This window comes from Bicyclus anynana, chromosome 13 (genome assembly GCF_947172395.1).
Source record: "Bicyclus anynana chromosome 13, ilBicAnyn1.1, whole genome shotgun sequence".
Lineage (NCBI taxonomy): Eukaryota > Metazoa > Arthropoda > Insecta > Lepidoptera > Nymphalidae > Bicyclus > Bicyclus anynana.
In genome coordinates this window covers 15,467,436-15,483,967 of record NC_069095.1, presented here as the reverse complement: position 1 = coordinate 15,483,967, position 16,532 = coordinate 15,467,436, and the positions used below count along the sequence as shown (strand labels likewise).

General features: G+C 34.4%; 1 protein-coding gene across 1 annotated transcript; it reads right to left on the bottom strand.

Annotated features, from left to right (window-relative positions):
• On the bottom strand, positions 1 to 11,633 carry LOC112050893 (DCN1-like protein 5). Its single transcript, XM_024089296.2, has 9 exons — positions 11,375 to 11,633; positions 11,172 to 11,289; positions 10,109 to 10,230; positions 9,104 to 9,204; positions 8,790 to 8,918; positions 8,018 to 8,142; positions 6,400 to 6,607; positions 5,785 to 5,880; positions 1 to 4,997 (listed from the first exon to the last, which is right to left on the bottom strand). Exons 3-8 carry the CDS (start codon positions 10,216 to 10,218, stop codon positions 5,804 to 5,806), a joined length of 750 nt encoding a protein of 249 aa, XP_023945064.1. The 5' UTR covers positions 10,219 to 10,230; positions 11,172 to 11,289; positions 11,375 to 11,633; the 3' UTR covers positions 1 to 4,997; positions 5,785 to 5,803.
• Between the last annotated feature and the right edge of the window lie 4,899 nt (positions 11,634 to 16,532).

Below are 16,532 nucleotides of genomic sequence, written 5' to 3'. Positions count from 1 at the left end.
TAATTTTATCAACGATTTATTTCTCTTGCAATGACATTCGGTACAAGGGGGCCTAAAATGTTTTCGAGATAAATTTTGTATATACCGCATTCTTACAGAACATACCGTATTCGTTACAATCATAGAGAATTTGAAAATACTACCTACATGTCTTATAAAAAACCATATCTACACCTAAGCCTAGAGTTAGACTAGAAGTCCTAGTCTATGGGAACTTTATTCAGAGCGTCGGCGTTGCAGAGTTCAAAAGTCCATCATTCTCTAGAAAATACATATTTAGAGAACAGTAAAAATGATGAAAAATCGAAACAAAGTAGGTACTGGATGAAAATATTTGCCATTCTTGACTATTACATATTTTAATTTACACAGCTTCGAGCACGTTAAAGATTTTTAATTGATATTAAGTTTAGTTACGGTACTCCATTTGACGCAATAAATTGGGGTGCAATCAATATATATTGTAATCCGTTAAATTATAGGTGTAATTTTGAATGTAATTCAATGTAATAATCGAAGCAAGTAAATATTTTCATCCAAACCTCACAATAAATTATAAATATTGGAAAAAAGAAAGCACGACTTTGTCAATTCGACGCCATCTACATAATATTTTCATAGACAATACGTACCTACTAACCAACAGGCTTTGGAACTCTACAAATTATTACAAAAAAAATGCAAATTAGTCTCTGAAGTAAGCGACACTTAAAATAGAAAGCTTTTCAGTCGAGTTCGTATCGATATCCTACTTTTATGGCCGAATACTGAAACGCCATTGATTTAGAACATCTGTAGTTAAAGGTTTTAGCGTCCACTGTTCTATAAAATAAATTATACAGAGTAGGGTTTCATAGATTAAATAAGCACTTAAATCCTCTAAAAACCCACAAAAATACCAATAGCGATATTCCACACTGGGAATCTATAAAGGTTTGTTGTTGACTACAGAACCCTAAAAATGAATTTTTAAACAGACAGGCGTTTCAATATTTGGATGTATTCATTTTATTTATACTGGCAACATCTGATAACTTTTTATACATATCTCACTGAGTGTAAAATTATGTCATAACACTTATGTCATTTTACAATCAGCAAGAGAAAAATTAATATATTTTTTGTAATCCTCTAAAAATTTATAGAAAATCATTCATCAATCACCATTCAATATTTATCTTTAGAACATAGTAGCCAGAAAGTTACGAGGTCCTCAACAGTTTCTGAGCGTTGATCGTTTTCTGATAATATTATATTGGTTCTAATTCGGTTACACAATACATATATTTAAAACTAAATTGACAGGAACTATCAATTCAGTTTAGTTACAACAATTTTGAATAGTCTATTTGATGTCGATGAGTTTATAAAGAACACTGTTCGTAAAATGATAATTTTACAAAAACATTGTTTTACTTAAATTAGAACAGAGAGATATTTAGAAAGTCTTAAAGAAAGCCTTTTTGGTTACCAAAAAAGCCTTTTCCAAGACAGCTTTTTATATTATTTTGTTTATTTTATTATTACACTTTTGTAGTAAAAATCAATTGAAACGGAAGCAGACATTGGAAATCCAAGTTATTATTTACAATAAATTTTATAATAGTTAATATTGCGGTTAAAAGCAAATTAAAAGTGAAGATGGCGATGGGCTAAGAAAAGCAGTCGCCATTTTGATATATTTCTGTCAGTCGCATTGCAATATCATTTTAAAAATTTCTAAATGGCGATCGTTCAAATACCACTAATCTTCAATATTTTGTTAATGTTGGTACTCTTACAAAAACTAGTTTTACAGAAATACAATATAAACAGTAAATAATGGACTCTTAAGATGACAATAAATCAATTATTCACTGTTAAAAATGGGTTTGACGCCATTTCGAATGTTTTTATAGATAAAAATTTCTCATGAGTCCACCGTTAACTTAAAAAATCATACACCGGGACTTGTAATGGGTAGCGTTTAAGGTCTCAGCATTGGTAAGTCCAGCAACTATGGGATTGGGGCCATGGAGGCTTTGGTAGGTAAGTTTCCATATTGTCCAAGTCTACAATTATTTTTATTGGTATTTTCCAAAGGATATTATGTCAAAGTCAACATTTCAATCAGGCTTAGTTTGTAAGCACTTTTGAAACGTCAGGTAATGGTATTAGATAATGGTGATAATTAGTTAGAAACTTCCAGATAACAATAAATAGACAAGAGACATTAGTCTAGCTGGCCTATTCACTATTACGGTCTTCATTATCCACATATTAAAATAAACATCAAATCATTAGACAGAATGTCATTTACCTACTGTATGATATCCACCAGTAAGCACCGGATGACATTTGTTACATGGAATCTCAATTTCGTATATGTCAACTAGGATACGTCAAAGATAGTCCCCGGCGTATCATCAGACCAATATATTACATGGATTCGGTGGGCAAGATACTTTAAAATAAATTACCTAAACACAAAATTGTTTTAACAACCCTAAAGCCTTCGGTCACACGGGGAGCTTTAATATAAAAAGTGAAAACCATAACGATAAATTGAAAATTCAAGTTAAAATAGCTTCCTCGACAATGTACAAACGAAGGCTTCTACGAAACGTGCAAATGCAATAAAAAGAATTTGTCACGATTCAATACGAAAACTAATAAACTCTTTCACCATTCAAATTAAAAATATAGCCTACTATGTGTAAGTAGGCTATATTTTATCCCTTTTTTTGTCCCATCCCGCCTTTTTTGTATGAATGCGATCGCTCATTAATTGCATTGCAGTTCCGTAATAGGGTTTACATATTAATTAATCTTTACATTCAGAGTATTAGATTGCATACAATTTTTAATGATATTCAATATATAAGATTTACAAAAATTAAGGAAAATACAATGTGGTGTATTAATTATTCACATAAAGTAATCGTTTCTGAACCCAAATAGTTAGACCTTTGTGTCTTAGTTTATATAAGGTGGTGCATAAAATTATTATTAATAAAAAATGCTGTTATTTATATATTTATTGTATTTTGCACATATACCTGAAGTAAGCATATTATTCTGAGCAAATGCATTGAATAATTTACAATGTATTTAATACAGAGTTTAATAATACTTAATAATGTATTTAATATATTTCATTCTATTTTATTACGTATACCTTCGTTTGGTCGTGTTAATAAATTTATTACATTTTCAATTAATACAATACAATCTGTGGGATTTAACCCAAACATGCATGTATTCAAACTGTAACCCGTGCATATGCATGTTGAATACAAAATGCGAAATAAAATGTTCATCACTTACAAGATATACGAAAATTAAAACAAAAAAACTGTAATAGCTACAAAAACGAGTATTTTTTTTATTATAGCCACAATGATTATTAAACAATAAAATAATTAGTTGAAATGTTCTATAAAGTAATAAACTCATAGAACTCAAATTTTGAAGTTATGGTGTAATAAATAAATTCACATACACTCTTTGAAAAAAAAAATATAATTTTTGATGTAATTAAAAAAAAAACATAGGCTCAGAATGCTTTCAGAAATTTTACTGAAAGGAGTGCAACAAATCTCGGCAGATAAAAATATACATTTTAGGAAAGTCGTTATATTGAGAGACATTTTTTAACAGCAAATTCTATTATTTTACATGACGTATGTATTTGACACTTTTATGTCAAAAAATTATATAATATTTGACCACTTTAACCGCCTAACTTTTAAGAATATTACTAAACATCGAAAGTTACATAATTATAAAAAATAAACAAAATAATAAAAATTTTACTATTTAACTTAACTTTCTCCTATTTTTCCTAGTCATCCATGTTTTAAAATTTCAAATGAGTTATTTTGAAAAAAATAAACATTTTATTCAAACAATTACTTCTAAATAAATATTAAATTGATTTATATTTATGTAAATTGAAAACTTTTCTGTGTTACCATATAAAGACTTTACTATACTCGTAAGTCTATACAATACATACAATAATAATCATTGAATTATATCTGATGAAAATGAAATTAATATTGAATTTTATTTATTTTTAAAATTGTATTTATTTGAAAATTTTCATGTATTATTGAGGATTTTTTTCTTATAGGCCAGTATCGGGTTCAGAACGTGTCGAGCGAACACCATATAAGTATATTTATATTATGTTTCAGGTAAGAAGTCCAATTCGGCACTACATTAATTAGCATCAGCATTTGAGGAAGTGATATCCGCAGACTTTTATTTAGCTAGATACCGCAAATCTTGTCGTACACCTACCCCCAAAACAATTTCATCGATAGTGCTTCTATTGCGTTTGCAAAAATTCCAACAAAAATATTAATTATCCTCATCATCATCTACATTGACATTCAATTGATTTCTAAAGAAAATATTAAGGATTTACCACAAAAACACTATTCTACAGATATTTTATGTATTGAACCAGGTGTTGTTATCTGATAGGTATTATAAAGGTAAAAAGTTCGTTTGTTCTGTTAAACGTGCTAACCTTATAAACTACTGGTTCAAATTGAAAAACTCTTTTGTATATCCCATTTACTGAGGAAGGGTACAACAGATAGGAGCAGAGCATCAATGAAAACCCGGTTTTCATTCCTAAATGTTAGGTTAGGATCGATTTTCTGTCAACTATTGTGGCGTTTTAAATGCTTTTTCTACTTTTGGATATCAGATAATAATCACAAAGTCACAAAAAATACAGTCGGTTGGATTACATTACTAATGGATCAAGAATCGGTGTCTAGCTAAATATAAATCTGTGATTAAATATCCCAGCAGTATTATATGCTTATAGAGGCTACAACTTAACATGAAGTATGCCGCAAAGGACTCGTTACATGAATACACTAACAATGTAGGTGGAAAAAATCATATATGATACAGTGTAGAGAAATAGACACAGAGAGTCGCCGCACGCCGACGGGCGCCTCACACGGACACGCGGCGAGACTCGCGCGACGAAACCGCAACTAAGGACAAATTCGTACTTTTTTTATTAAAAAAAAAAAAATATTTGTCATATTTTTTATAATATGATCAATATTCTCATTCCCCTTTAACTAGTCGGGAAAGACTGCTAGGAGTGGGTACAACAATAGACCAACGGGGCAAGAATTGAACCGACCGAACCGAGGATTACCGTTGAGTTATTGAGGTTTCTTTACATGTTAGACCTTGACTACAATTTCACCTGATGATAAGTGATTGTGCAATCTTGGATAGAAGCGGGAAATTGTTAGGAGGAATTTGAAAATCTAGACCCCTTTCGGTTTCTACACGACATCGTACCGGAACGCTAAAACGCTTGGCGGTACGTCTTTGCTGGTAGGGTGGTAACTAGCCACGGCCGAAGCCTCTTACCAGCCAGACCTGGACCAATTAAGAAAAGCTCAATCGCCCCAGCCGGGGATCGAACCCAGGACCTGCGTATTGTAAATCCACCGCGCATACCACTGCGACACGGAGGCCGTAAACCTATTTGTATACCTGGCGAGTTCGACTTTCGAATTCACTTCTATGTTTCTCATTCTATAGTATCGTGTTAGACAGAGAAAGATAAAGGTGGTGGTGTGGTGGTGAGGATAAAAGCAAAGAAAATTCAGGAATAATTTCAACGTTGGGTAGGGGTAGGATAGATACGGGTAGGATAGGATAGGGTAGGGGTAGGATAGGTTAGGGGTACGGTTTCACCCGGACGAAGTTGCGGGCGTTCGCTAGTATATTATGTGCCTACACACATTCACATTCACGACATACCAGGTTCAGAAGCAGTGTCTCAGCTGGCCAGCATGGTGGCGCCGCCCGCGCGCTCCGCCCGCAGCCACTCCACGAACTCGTCCAGCATCACCGGCCCTGCAACGTCCACCGCAATGTGAGTTGTCATTATCATCGACATCAGCCAATGGAAACACGCTGGACACAGAACCTCCAAGCGTGGAGCTTGGTAAAACACATTACACATCACAAATGCACATATAAGATGCTTACACAAATTCTTTAGTTACATTTGCAGCTGTAGGCACAGCATCAACAATATACCTACTGGCCCGACCTGGGCAGCCTGCTAAGCTTCTGGAGCAAGCTCGGCTGGATGGAATAAATCCAGCGGGAACCTAGACCGGAGGGACCCACGCACAACGGCCAATCACATGGCTAAGTGCGGAAACGGCCCAGAGGAAAGAAGAAGAAGAAGAAGATACCTACTGGGCTATTCATTTGCTGGCCTTTTAACTAATTTGGTCTTTAACAGCCTATTAAAATAAACATCAAATCAACTGAGAAATGTCATCATCTACTTACTGTATGATACCCTGAATACTGACACTGATGACATATGCAACATAGAATAACACACAGAGGAGATGCACTCACAGGCGCCGTCCGCGTCGTAGGTGGTGAGCTGCGCGTCCACGGTGCGGCTGAACTCCAGGATGTTGCACCACTGGTCGCGGTTCACGACGCGGTAGCGCCGCTCGCGCGACAGGAACTCCGTGAGCTGCGGGCGCAGAGGCCAGCGCGGCAGCAGCACGCCGAGCAGCGCGCGCGCCGTGCTCGTGTCCAGTGATCGCTGGTCTTTGTCCTGAAAACAAGTCAAAAACATTGTCATATTACCACTCCACGGCGGGGCTAAACAAGCATATTAGCCTCTAGGGGCTAAAGTAATCTAGCCAAGTACTAGCCTACTTTATAACGAAGGAGGTTTTATTCGTAAATAGAATCATCCGGTAAGGCCCTTCTTCTTCTTCTTTTGGTTATATGGCTCCGCGATTGAGCCAGAGGTAAGGTCCTGACTGTTTGATACAAAATAAAACTTGGATTTGGAACAAAATGCAGCGTTCTTGTCTGTGGAATGCGGTTATTTTTTTTCATTTGATTTTTATTGAGTTACGAATTTATAGAGCGAGATTTGAAGACAAGGGTGTATGGTGTAATACCTTTGCCTTCATGGGAAAAAAATACCTCATGTAAAATGGTTTTTTTTAGCCCCTTGTATAACAATCTACTATTACGACAATGGAATTACTATTAGTTAAAACCTAGCAGTAATAGATTTCCATATATTCAATTCCCAATAGCTAACGGTGCAGACTCCGTCACACAGTCACCAACACAGACTATTTCATATTATGGTTGCATCAACCCTATTCTCCAAGCGTATACACAGCAGTGCATCTAAAATGCAACCAAATGACTTATTTCGCGAAGAGAAATAGACAAATGTCAACCAATAGGGTGCAACTGGCCATATCGCTATTTCTTTCATTGTGTTTAGCCATTGGACGATATTTTGCCTTTTTTTTGTTCACATCTTTGGTCGCACGCTAGACATACTGGACGTGTGAAAGGCTACTTAAATATCAAAATTTGACATTTTTCTTTGGCTTGGTAATGTTTGTAATCATAAATCGCTTTATTTTGTAAAGTAGATAGTTATGTCTGGACAACAGGCAGGTCTGGCGCCTGCCCATGTAGTAGGTCTGGCACCCGAGAGCTTCACTCACGGATGCAAAATCGCTGAGTCTGCGTAGAGTTCCCAGAATAGGCCACCTGCACATCCCGTGCGTGGGAACGCAAGCCGAGCGGGCAGTCCACACATCGACTCGATAGTAATAAGTCTAGAGTTAAGTTAATATTAAGCTTCAATTGTGGAAGCACTATTTTTAATTAAAGCCTCTATCGAAGAAAGGTCTTTGTTTAACATCACGCTCCTCCAAATTTGACTAGATAAATAATATGCAAAACAAATAATTGAAGAAAATATTAAGGATTTTCTTTACAAAGATTTATTTTTAAAATATTTGAATCATGTTATGATGATGCCATGTAGTACCCACAAGCAATTTGCTTAAAGCTGTTGCAGCTGATTGCACAATAGTAATGAATTTATAAAAAAAAAAAAAATGTTATGATGATACGCTTTAAGTAAAATCAAGAAATATTATAGAATTAGACAATTAAGGCATGGTTGCGAATAGCAAATTGCACTTACCCTAGCAAAATCATATGAATATCTGTATACAGCCTTAAATATGTATGGGTCGTTGAGTAAACAGCGTAAATATTCTAATTTGTTTTGCAGTTTGACCACACTGTCACATTGCAGCTCTGTGAGACCTGCAACAATATACAAATACATTTCAACTTCTCAATCAGTAGAATACACACATCTCTCGACTCATATAAAAGGATGCTAGAGTTACACCTACGAGTGTGCCACTGAGAGCACAGAGCAGCACTTTGTAGAATGTAATCCTTGAATTATTCTATCAATTTATAATACGAAAATGAATCTCATATTCTTAAGTACATCTCGATAACGGCTGAACCTATTTTACTTTTTCTTTTGAATATTTCTTGTAGGTAAGTCTGAGGATTGTTTTTACAGAGCGAAAAATAAAAAAAGTCTAAAAACAACACTTTCCTTCACTCCCATACAAACAATTCAATACCTAAAAGTCAATTTGAACTTTAATACCACAAAATTCAAGTGTTAATGGAGAGGTTCTGGAAAGGCAAAACAATTGAGTGTGTAGGGTAGAGATAGGGGTAGGGTAGGGGTAGGGTAGAGGTAGGGTGGCGTAATGGTGGGTAGGGACAAAGTGCACGTATGTCAAAGCAATGCTTGACTAGGTCTGCTAGTTGTTAGTATAAAAAGGAGATTTATGGGGCCCCCTAAAGATGTGCACATCAACACATTTTTGTTGCTTTTCTAGAATATAGTTGTCTGTTTTTAGAATGAAAGCTTTCTTAAGGAACAATACCTTTGATCCACTCTTCCTGTGTGAAAAATCCCATTTGTTTGGCACCCATTTTGTATGCAATGACCAGCATCACAACATTTTCTGGATCTACATGTAAGTCTTCGCAAAACTTTTCCATGCCTTCAGGTCCTGAAAGGATATTTTTAAAATTTAAAAACATTAACAATATTAGAAGAGGCTTTTCAAATTTTTTTTATTTCAAGATTTGCAAGTAGGCTTAATTTACAAGAACTTTTAAAGCAAATTCTTGGTATTACTAATAATAGTCAGTATCACCAATATGCAGTATATTGCTGTTTTCCTCAAAATATTACCTAATACATCTGGCTCTGAGACTGTTGTGTATTCTTTGAACCATGTTAAACATTTCTTGGGGCTAAAACTGGTGTCTTCAGTTTTGGAATGTCTTCGTGAGCTGGAACAAAACAAAACATACATGCATTTTTTGGTTTGCTTTGACAGAGTAGTTTGCTCAAAGAACCAGATTATTTTCTTCAAGATAGCCTTATCCTGTGGACATTTGGCATTTATTGGACTACTTGGCTAAAATATTTACTGAGCTTGCCTTTAGTTTTACATTGCAACTAAGCATTCATTTCATTATTCTTATTGAGTTATCTATGTATTATCATACCAAATGTAACATGATACAAAATGCATCCATTTGGTATGATAATACCAAGATGAGATGAGTCTCAGCATTCAGTGTGTGGCCCAACAACTAAACGATTTGTTGACTACAATCATTATTGTACAATCACATATTTAGAACACTTTTCTATCACATATTAATACCCTAAAATTTATTAATTTGCTTCCAAATTTTTTTTTCCAAGTCATTTAATTAATTTTGCCTGCCTGGTGATAGTTACTAGTTAAGTAAAGTTTTATTAAATTAATTAAAATTATTCACAGAAGAAAAATGAGTATTAAGATTTGGGAATTTAGCACAAATGCAAAGGATTCTGTACCAATTAGATAACTATAGGGTATACTTTAGTTTAATCAAGTCAAGAGATAATATAAGGCAACAGAGGTCTATAGGGACATTTTATTTACTGAAAATAAAACTAACTAAGTGCGAGTCAGATTCACACACAAAGAGTTCTGTACCATCTATAAAAATGGCAAACATGTTTGTTATATTTTTTAGTATTTAGTACATAGAGCAGAAACAAAGTGAAAATTTCAGCATCTGTGAAAACTTCACCTATCACAATTTATGAGATGTAATGCCTGGTAATAGATGGATGGACAAACACACAGGTAGGCAGACAGCAGAATTTTGTTAAAGGTGAAAAGAAATGATGGAAAGATACCTGGAGTTGCGGGAGCGTTTGTGGTGATGATGATCTTCCAGAGTAGTGGTGCCCGGCACTAGATCGGCGGCCGGCGCACTGCTGCGCGTGCGTTTACTGCAGCGCGGCATCGCTCTACCACCCTGCAAGGAATATTGTCAGTTTCACATAGCTCCAATGATTTGGCTTTTCCTGGGGTAGATCTTTGCCAGTTGACTTGCAATATAGTTAGTATCAGAAAGACCATCCTGCTTTACACATGTAGGGAGTTACGAAGACTCTCAGGTATGCAGGTTTTCTTACGACGTTTTTTTCTTCAGAGACACTTGATATTTAATTTCTGAAAAATGCACATAGCTGAAAAGTTGGAGGTGCCCCGGACCGGATTCAACCCTATGTCTTCCGAATTGAAGGCAGAGGTCATATGTTATTGTACTCATGTATGCATAATTTAATGATGAAATCAGTGCTTTAGGTAACTTTATCACCTAGTTATAAAATATAATAGAATAAACAATTACAAACCCTAAACATATTTTTAATTAAGTATAACTAATACTATATCACTTTACTAGTTTCTTAAAATGTAATTATTCATTCCTAATATTGGTAAAAATAAGAACATTTTGTGAGATTTTAAAAAATAGCAAAGTCCTAAAGAGGAATAAGTGTTTATATGATTAAAGTAACAATATAATGTTTCCTAAAAGGAAGCCAATATTTTAAGTCTTTAAAAACTTCTTGCCTAGTTTGTTTACAATTTACATTAATAGTCCTTTGGCTAAGTATAGGTATTTTATTCATGTAGGTACCATCACTCTCATTGACAGTCAAGGTTATAGGACATGATATTATATTATGTACATCTTTATTACTGTTAGCAGTTGTGAGTTAAATTTGTTGTTTATACAATGCACATTGAAGATAGGTTATATCATGCATGTTCAATAACTTCAGCTGTGACATCCGTGCGAGTAAAGTCGCGAAAAACAACACAGCTCGAGTATTTGCTTTGCAAATATGTCTGAATTATTGCAAATACGTATTCTTTCCATTGTACTGTTACAAAACAACGAATACTCACTATAGGTGGCAGACTCGTTATAAAACTAGAGAACTTGAACGGATTTTCGTCTCCTATTTTGCGAATTGGTGAAGACAGTTTGACGAAAAAAATGTCTACTTGACAGGTCGATAATAACCTGAAATAAAAAATCAATGTGGAGAAAAAGCGAGAACGTACATAGCGTACATCACGATCACATTACAAGGGCATTACGCGTGTACCTGATATTAATACAGTGAAAATATCACATAAAGTAAAGAACCGGACCGTTCTAAGAATCTAAGTTAGGGCTTGATGTCTTCACGGTTAAATGAAGAAAACACTAGTTATAAGTAAGTTAAATGGTCTAAAAGGGTACAACGAGTCTTCTCATTAACTTAATAACACATAAAACCTGCCGCTCATAACAAATTAGAGTAAATTTTACAAAATCAAAGTGCAAACACAGCGGCTGAGAAGAAAAACTCAAAACGAAACTTTTTAAAACCACAGCGTAACAAAATCAAGCAACGTTTAGTTATTGCATCAAAAAACGAAGTGATTCATGAAATATCTTTGTGATAAGCTACGTTAATCGAGTTTTTCAACTATTTTAAAACAATAATATTAATTAATTAATATTAAAATACAATGAATAGGTATTTATTAACATATAATTAAATCATTTCATATTATGTGATATTGCTCAGACTAATTACATATTATAGGGACTTGACTCGCTAGACGTTGACGCGTTTACAAAAACTGTCTAGATCGATGTTTTTTATTAGGCTAGTTGACACTTTTTTTTTAAGTTGTCCTAAATTGTTAATTATCGTTCTACTAGATTGAAAAAAATTATCATATTTTTTTGAGACGTGTTTACATGAAAATTTAAATTTTTAAATTTTTTTAACTATTTCATGAAGTCACATTAACAAATCTCTTAAACAAACGGAGCGTTTGACAAAAATACTAGTTGAAAATTATTAATTAAATGAAAATAATAAAATGGACGAGATTGTTTTTGACGTTTAGAAAATTTTTAAAAATACGTTTTTAATTGAGTTTTATAAGAAATCCTTAAATTTATTAATTAACTAGCGGACGCCCGCGACTTCGTCCGCGTGAAAGTCGTTGTAAACTTTCAACTACCCCTATCCTACCCTACCCTACCTCTACCCTACCCTATCCCAACCCTACCCCTACCCTACCACTATCCTACCCCTACCCTACCCTATCCTACCCCTACCCTACTCATTAAGGCTGCACTTCTTTAATTATCCCCCCCCCCCTCCCCCCCCGCGAGTCGCATCGAGCGCGGCAACCGTTACACAAAAATAATCCATATAGCATGAATTAGTATTCACGCGCGATGGCTTAGCGTATTTCTTGTATAACTTTGGTGTATCTTTATCGATTTTTATGATTCTTTTTTTTAACCGACTTCCAAAAAGGAGGAGGTTCTACGTTCGGCTGTATGTATGTTTTTATTAAATAGGTAATAATGTTAACTTTTTTAGTTTGATGAGTGTTATAAACATAAGAGTAGACAAATATAATTAGAAAGATCCGAACTGCTAAGCTATCGGGAGTTACACGTGTTATTGTGAGTCAACCATAAAAGATAGACATATATATGCTGTTGTGTTTTTATAGATAATTTTAAGGAGAACATTTCCGTCATACATGATTTCCATGTAGCTTTAACCATTAAGGCTGTACACGCGACGGAAGCTTAAAAAATTGAGTAACTTCTCCCGTTTTCTCAACATTTCTCTTCACTGCTCTGCTCCTATTGATCTTAGCGTAATGAAAAGTATACTTTAACCTGCCCAGGAGTATGTAGAATAATTGTACCAAGTTTCGTTAAAATCCGTCCAGTAGTTTTTGTTTCTATAAAGAACATACAGACAGACAGACAGACAGACAGACAGACAGACAGACAGACAGACAGACAAAAATTTTACTGATTGCATTTTTGGCATCAGTATCGATCACTAATCACCCCCTGATAGTTATTTTGGAAATATATTTCATGTACAGAATTGACCTCTCTACAGATTTATTATAAGTATAGATATCGATATGTTTCGGACCTTATTTCCATTTATTACACGAAATTAATATTGTTTATATTAAAGGAGATGGTCCAAAATTGTATGGAGCCCAGGTCCAGTCATTTTACCCTAGCGGAAATAAAAGAAAATATTTTTCAAACTATTTTTGATTATACAAATCTACGAATTTACTTTAATTCTTTCGAAATAATATTCATTATCTCCCAAGAAATGCAACACTATTAAGGGTAATAATGGCGGCTTGATGACGTTTTCAATACAGTAATCGATTTGACGTTTGCTGTCAATTGTCATTTTTTTTTCTTTATTTGGTCTTCCAACCGACCAAATAATACAATTATTAAACACTAGCGGACGCCCGCGACTTCGTCCGCGTGAAAGTCGTTGTAAACTTTCAACTACACCTATCCTACCACTACCCTACCCCTACCCTACCCTACCCCTGCCCTACCCCTACCCTACCCCTACCCTACACTACCCCTACACTACCCCGACCCTACCCTACCCCTACCCTACTCATTAAGGCTGCACTTCTTTATTTATTCCCCCCCCCCGCGGGTCGCGTCGAACGCGGCAACCTTTACACAAAAATAATCCATATAGCATGAATTAGTATTCACGCGCGATGGCTTAGCGTATTTCATGTATAACTTTGGTATTTCTTTACCGATTTTTATGATTCTTTTTTTATTCAATAGGTAATAATGTTAACTTTCTTATTAGGGATGACTGATGAGTGTTATAAACATAAGAGTAGACAAATATAATTAGAAAGCTCCGAACTGCTAAGCTATCGGGAGTTACACGTGTTATTGTGAGTCAACCATAAAAGATAGACATATATATGCTGTTGTGTTTTTATAGATAATTTTAAGGAAAACATTTCCGTCATACATGATTTCTATGTAGCTTTAACCATTAAGGCTGTACATGCAACGGAAGCTTAAAAAATTGAGTAACTTCTCCCGTTTTCTCAACATTTCTCTTCACTGCTCTGCTCCTATTGATTGTAGCGTAATGAAAAGTATACTATAACCTGCCCAGGAGTATGTAGAATAATTGTACCAAGTTTCGTTAAAATCCGTCCAGTAGTTTTTGTTTCTATAAAGAACATACAGACAGACAGACAGACAGACAAAAATTTTACTGATTGCATTTTTGGCATCAGTATCGATCACTAATCACCCCCTGATAGTTATTTTGGAAATATATTTCATGTACAGAATTGACCTCTCTACAGATTTATTATAAGTATAGATAGATAAATGCAAGGAGCAGAAAGATAAAATGCAAATTGTCATGTCATAGTCATAGATGATACATTATATATTGAGATAGATACGCAACTCTCATATCAGTTAAAAAATTTATGTACCGTGATCACTAGATGGCGCATTCTAATTAGATTTATTGGCTACCCATAGATGGCGTTCTCTCTACGAGTACAATCTATATTTTAGTTGTATGACTATTGCTGTTTGTTTTCCTTAATTCTTTTATATTATTAATGAAAAAAATTTAACATAAACATAATATTTACAAAATCACCTATTTCACTATATAATACTAATATACCCAAATATTTAATACCCAAATATATAGAAATAAGGAAAACAAACTGCAATAATCCTTCAAATATTCAAGGATTTTTAATCAAAGAAAGAAAAGAAGATTCTTATTATTCAACGATTTATTTTTTCTTTTGTGATTATGAAAATATCTTAATGCACTTCAGCAGCCTGATAACATTAGTGCACCAACTATGAATATTGACGTTTATGATTATAAATAACCACTGATAACATCTACACACTGGTCACCTTTAAGAACACGTAAAATTGCTGGCGACATTTTCGCCACGCCGTTTCGCGACACACCGGGCCGCCTTCTGAGCATAGTTCCGATGGTGGTCGAGCATGTTCCATGGTTAATTATTAACTATGCACACCAAATCCACAAGTAATACCCATTATAATCACTTATTTGTACCGATTACATCTTATTTTAATATTTTTCGTTCACCACTGTCACCAAGTTTTAAACAACATGTCACTATAGCAACAACAGAAAAAATTCAAAGACAGCTAAACTGTCATATTTGAAATTTTTTTTTTTAAATTTTCATAGTTTGAACAGGAGTAATTTTAATCAAATAATGTGCTTCATGCGTGCCATCTATATTGTGCCTGAGAAAACTTCGCTTAAGTTTTTGTACCGTGAGCGCTGGAAGACAGCACTTCATACAAAATATTTTACGTAAGCGAACTGTGCGGAAGTTTCACCCCCATGGTCATAGTTGTTCTAAGGGCGCCATCTTGATATACTCTAAAACCTGGGTTTTAATTTAATTTATTTCTTTTTATTTAGTTACATTTATTCACTTTAATACATTTTAATAAGATCCTTGTATTTTTTAAATTTAATGATACGGGGTACAAGAGTGGACCTGAAATGGACCATCTCCTTTGATATGAGTCAAAAATCCTATTGTAATCGTTTTCGTCGTTTAAAGAGCTCCGTAAACAAGCCGGTTTGTGTAGTTGAATGGTGTTAAAACGGTTAACAACTTTTAGTTTACTAAAAGATGAAGTTACGTTTCATTTGTAAGTATTTCTAACTTATTTATATCTTTGTAATAAAAACAGTAACTAAAAAGAATCGATTATTTAGACGGAACAGGAAAACATCGATCAAATAATCGAATACTGTGTATAAGAAACTAAACTGTTGTATTTGTAAAGTTGTATGTGTGTAAAAAGTGAACGTGTTTTGAGGTTTAAATTTACAGTTGTGTGTAGTGTAAGGACACAAAATATATGTATTTATTGGTATTATCTATTTTCGATGTTTGACTTTAGTCTTTACCAGCTCCCCCCTCAAATTGACAGACAATTTATTTTGTTTGTGAATTTGAGTGCGATAATAATCCTTATCTAATTAGTCTGAGGTTGAAAGAAAGAAGTAAACCACAGAACAGAATACTCAAAAGAGGCTTTGCCCGTAGACAGAGAAAGGGTTACAACATTTGATTTTCCGGGATGCAAAGTAGCCTATGTGTTAATCCAGAGTAAAATCCATTTCCATTCAACAGCCAAATCGGTGCAGTAGTTGCAGCGTTAAAGAGTAACAATCATCCAAACATCCATACATGGATGGTCCGGATGTTGTATCCGGACCATCCATGTATACATATATGTATATAACATCTATACAAACTATCTTTTCCAAGCGTTGGAAGGAGTTGAGTGTGCGTATTATGAGAACCGCATTCTGCTTACAGTTTTGAACTCGGAGACTTTTCTAGAGAACTTTTTATGAC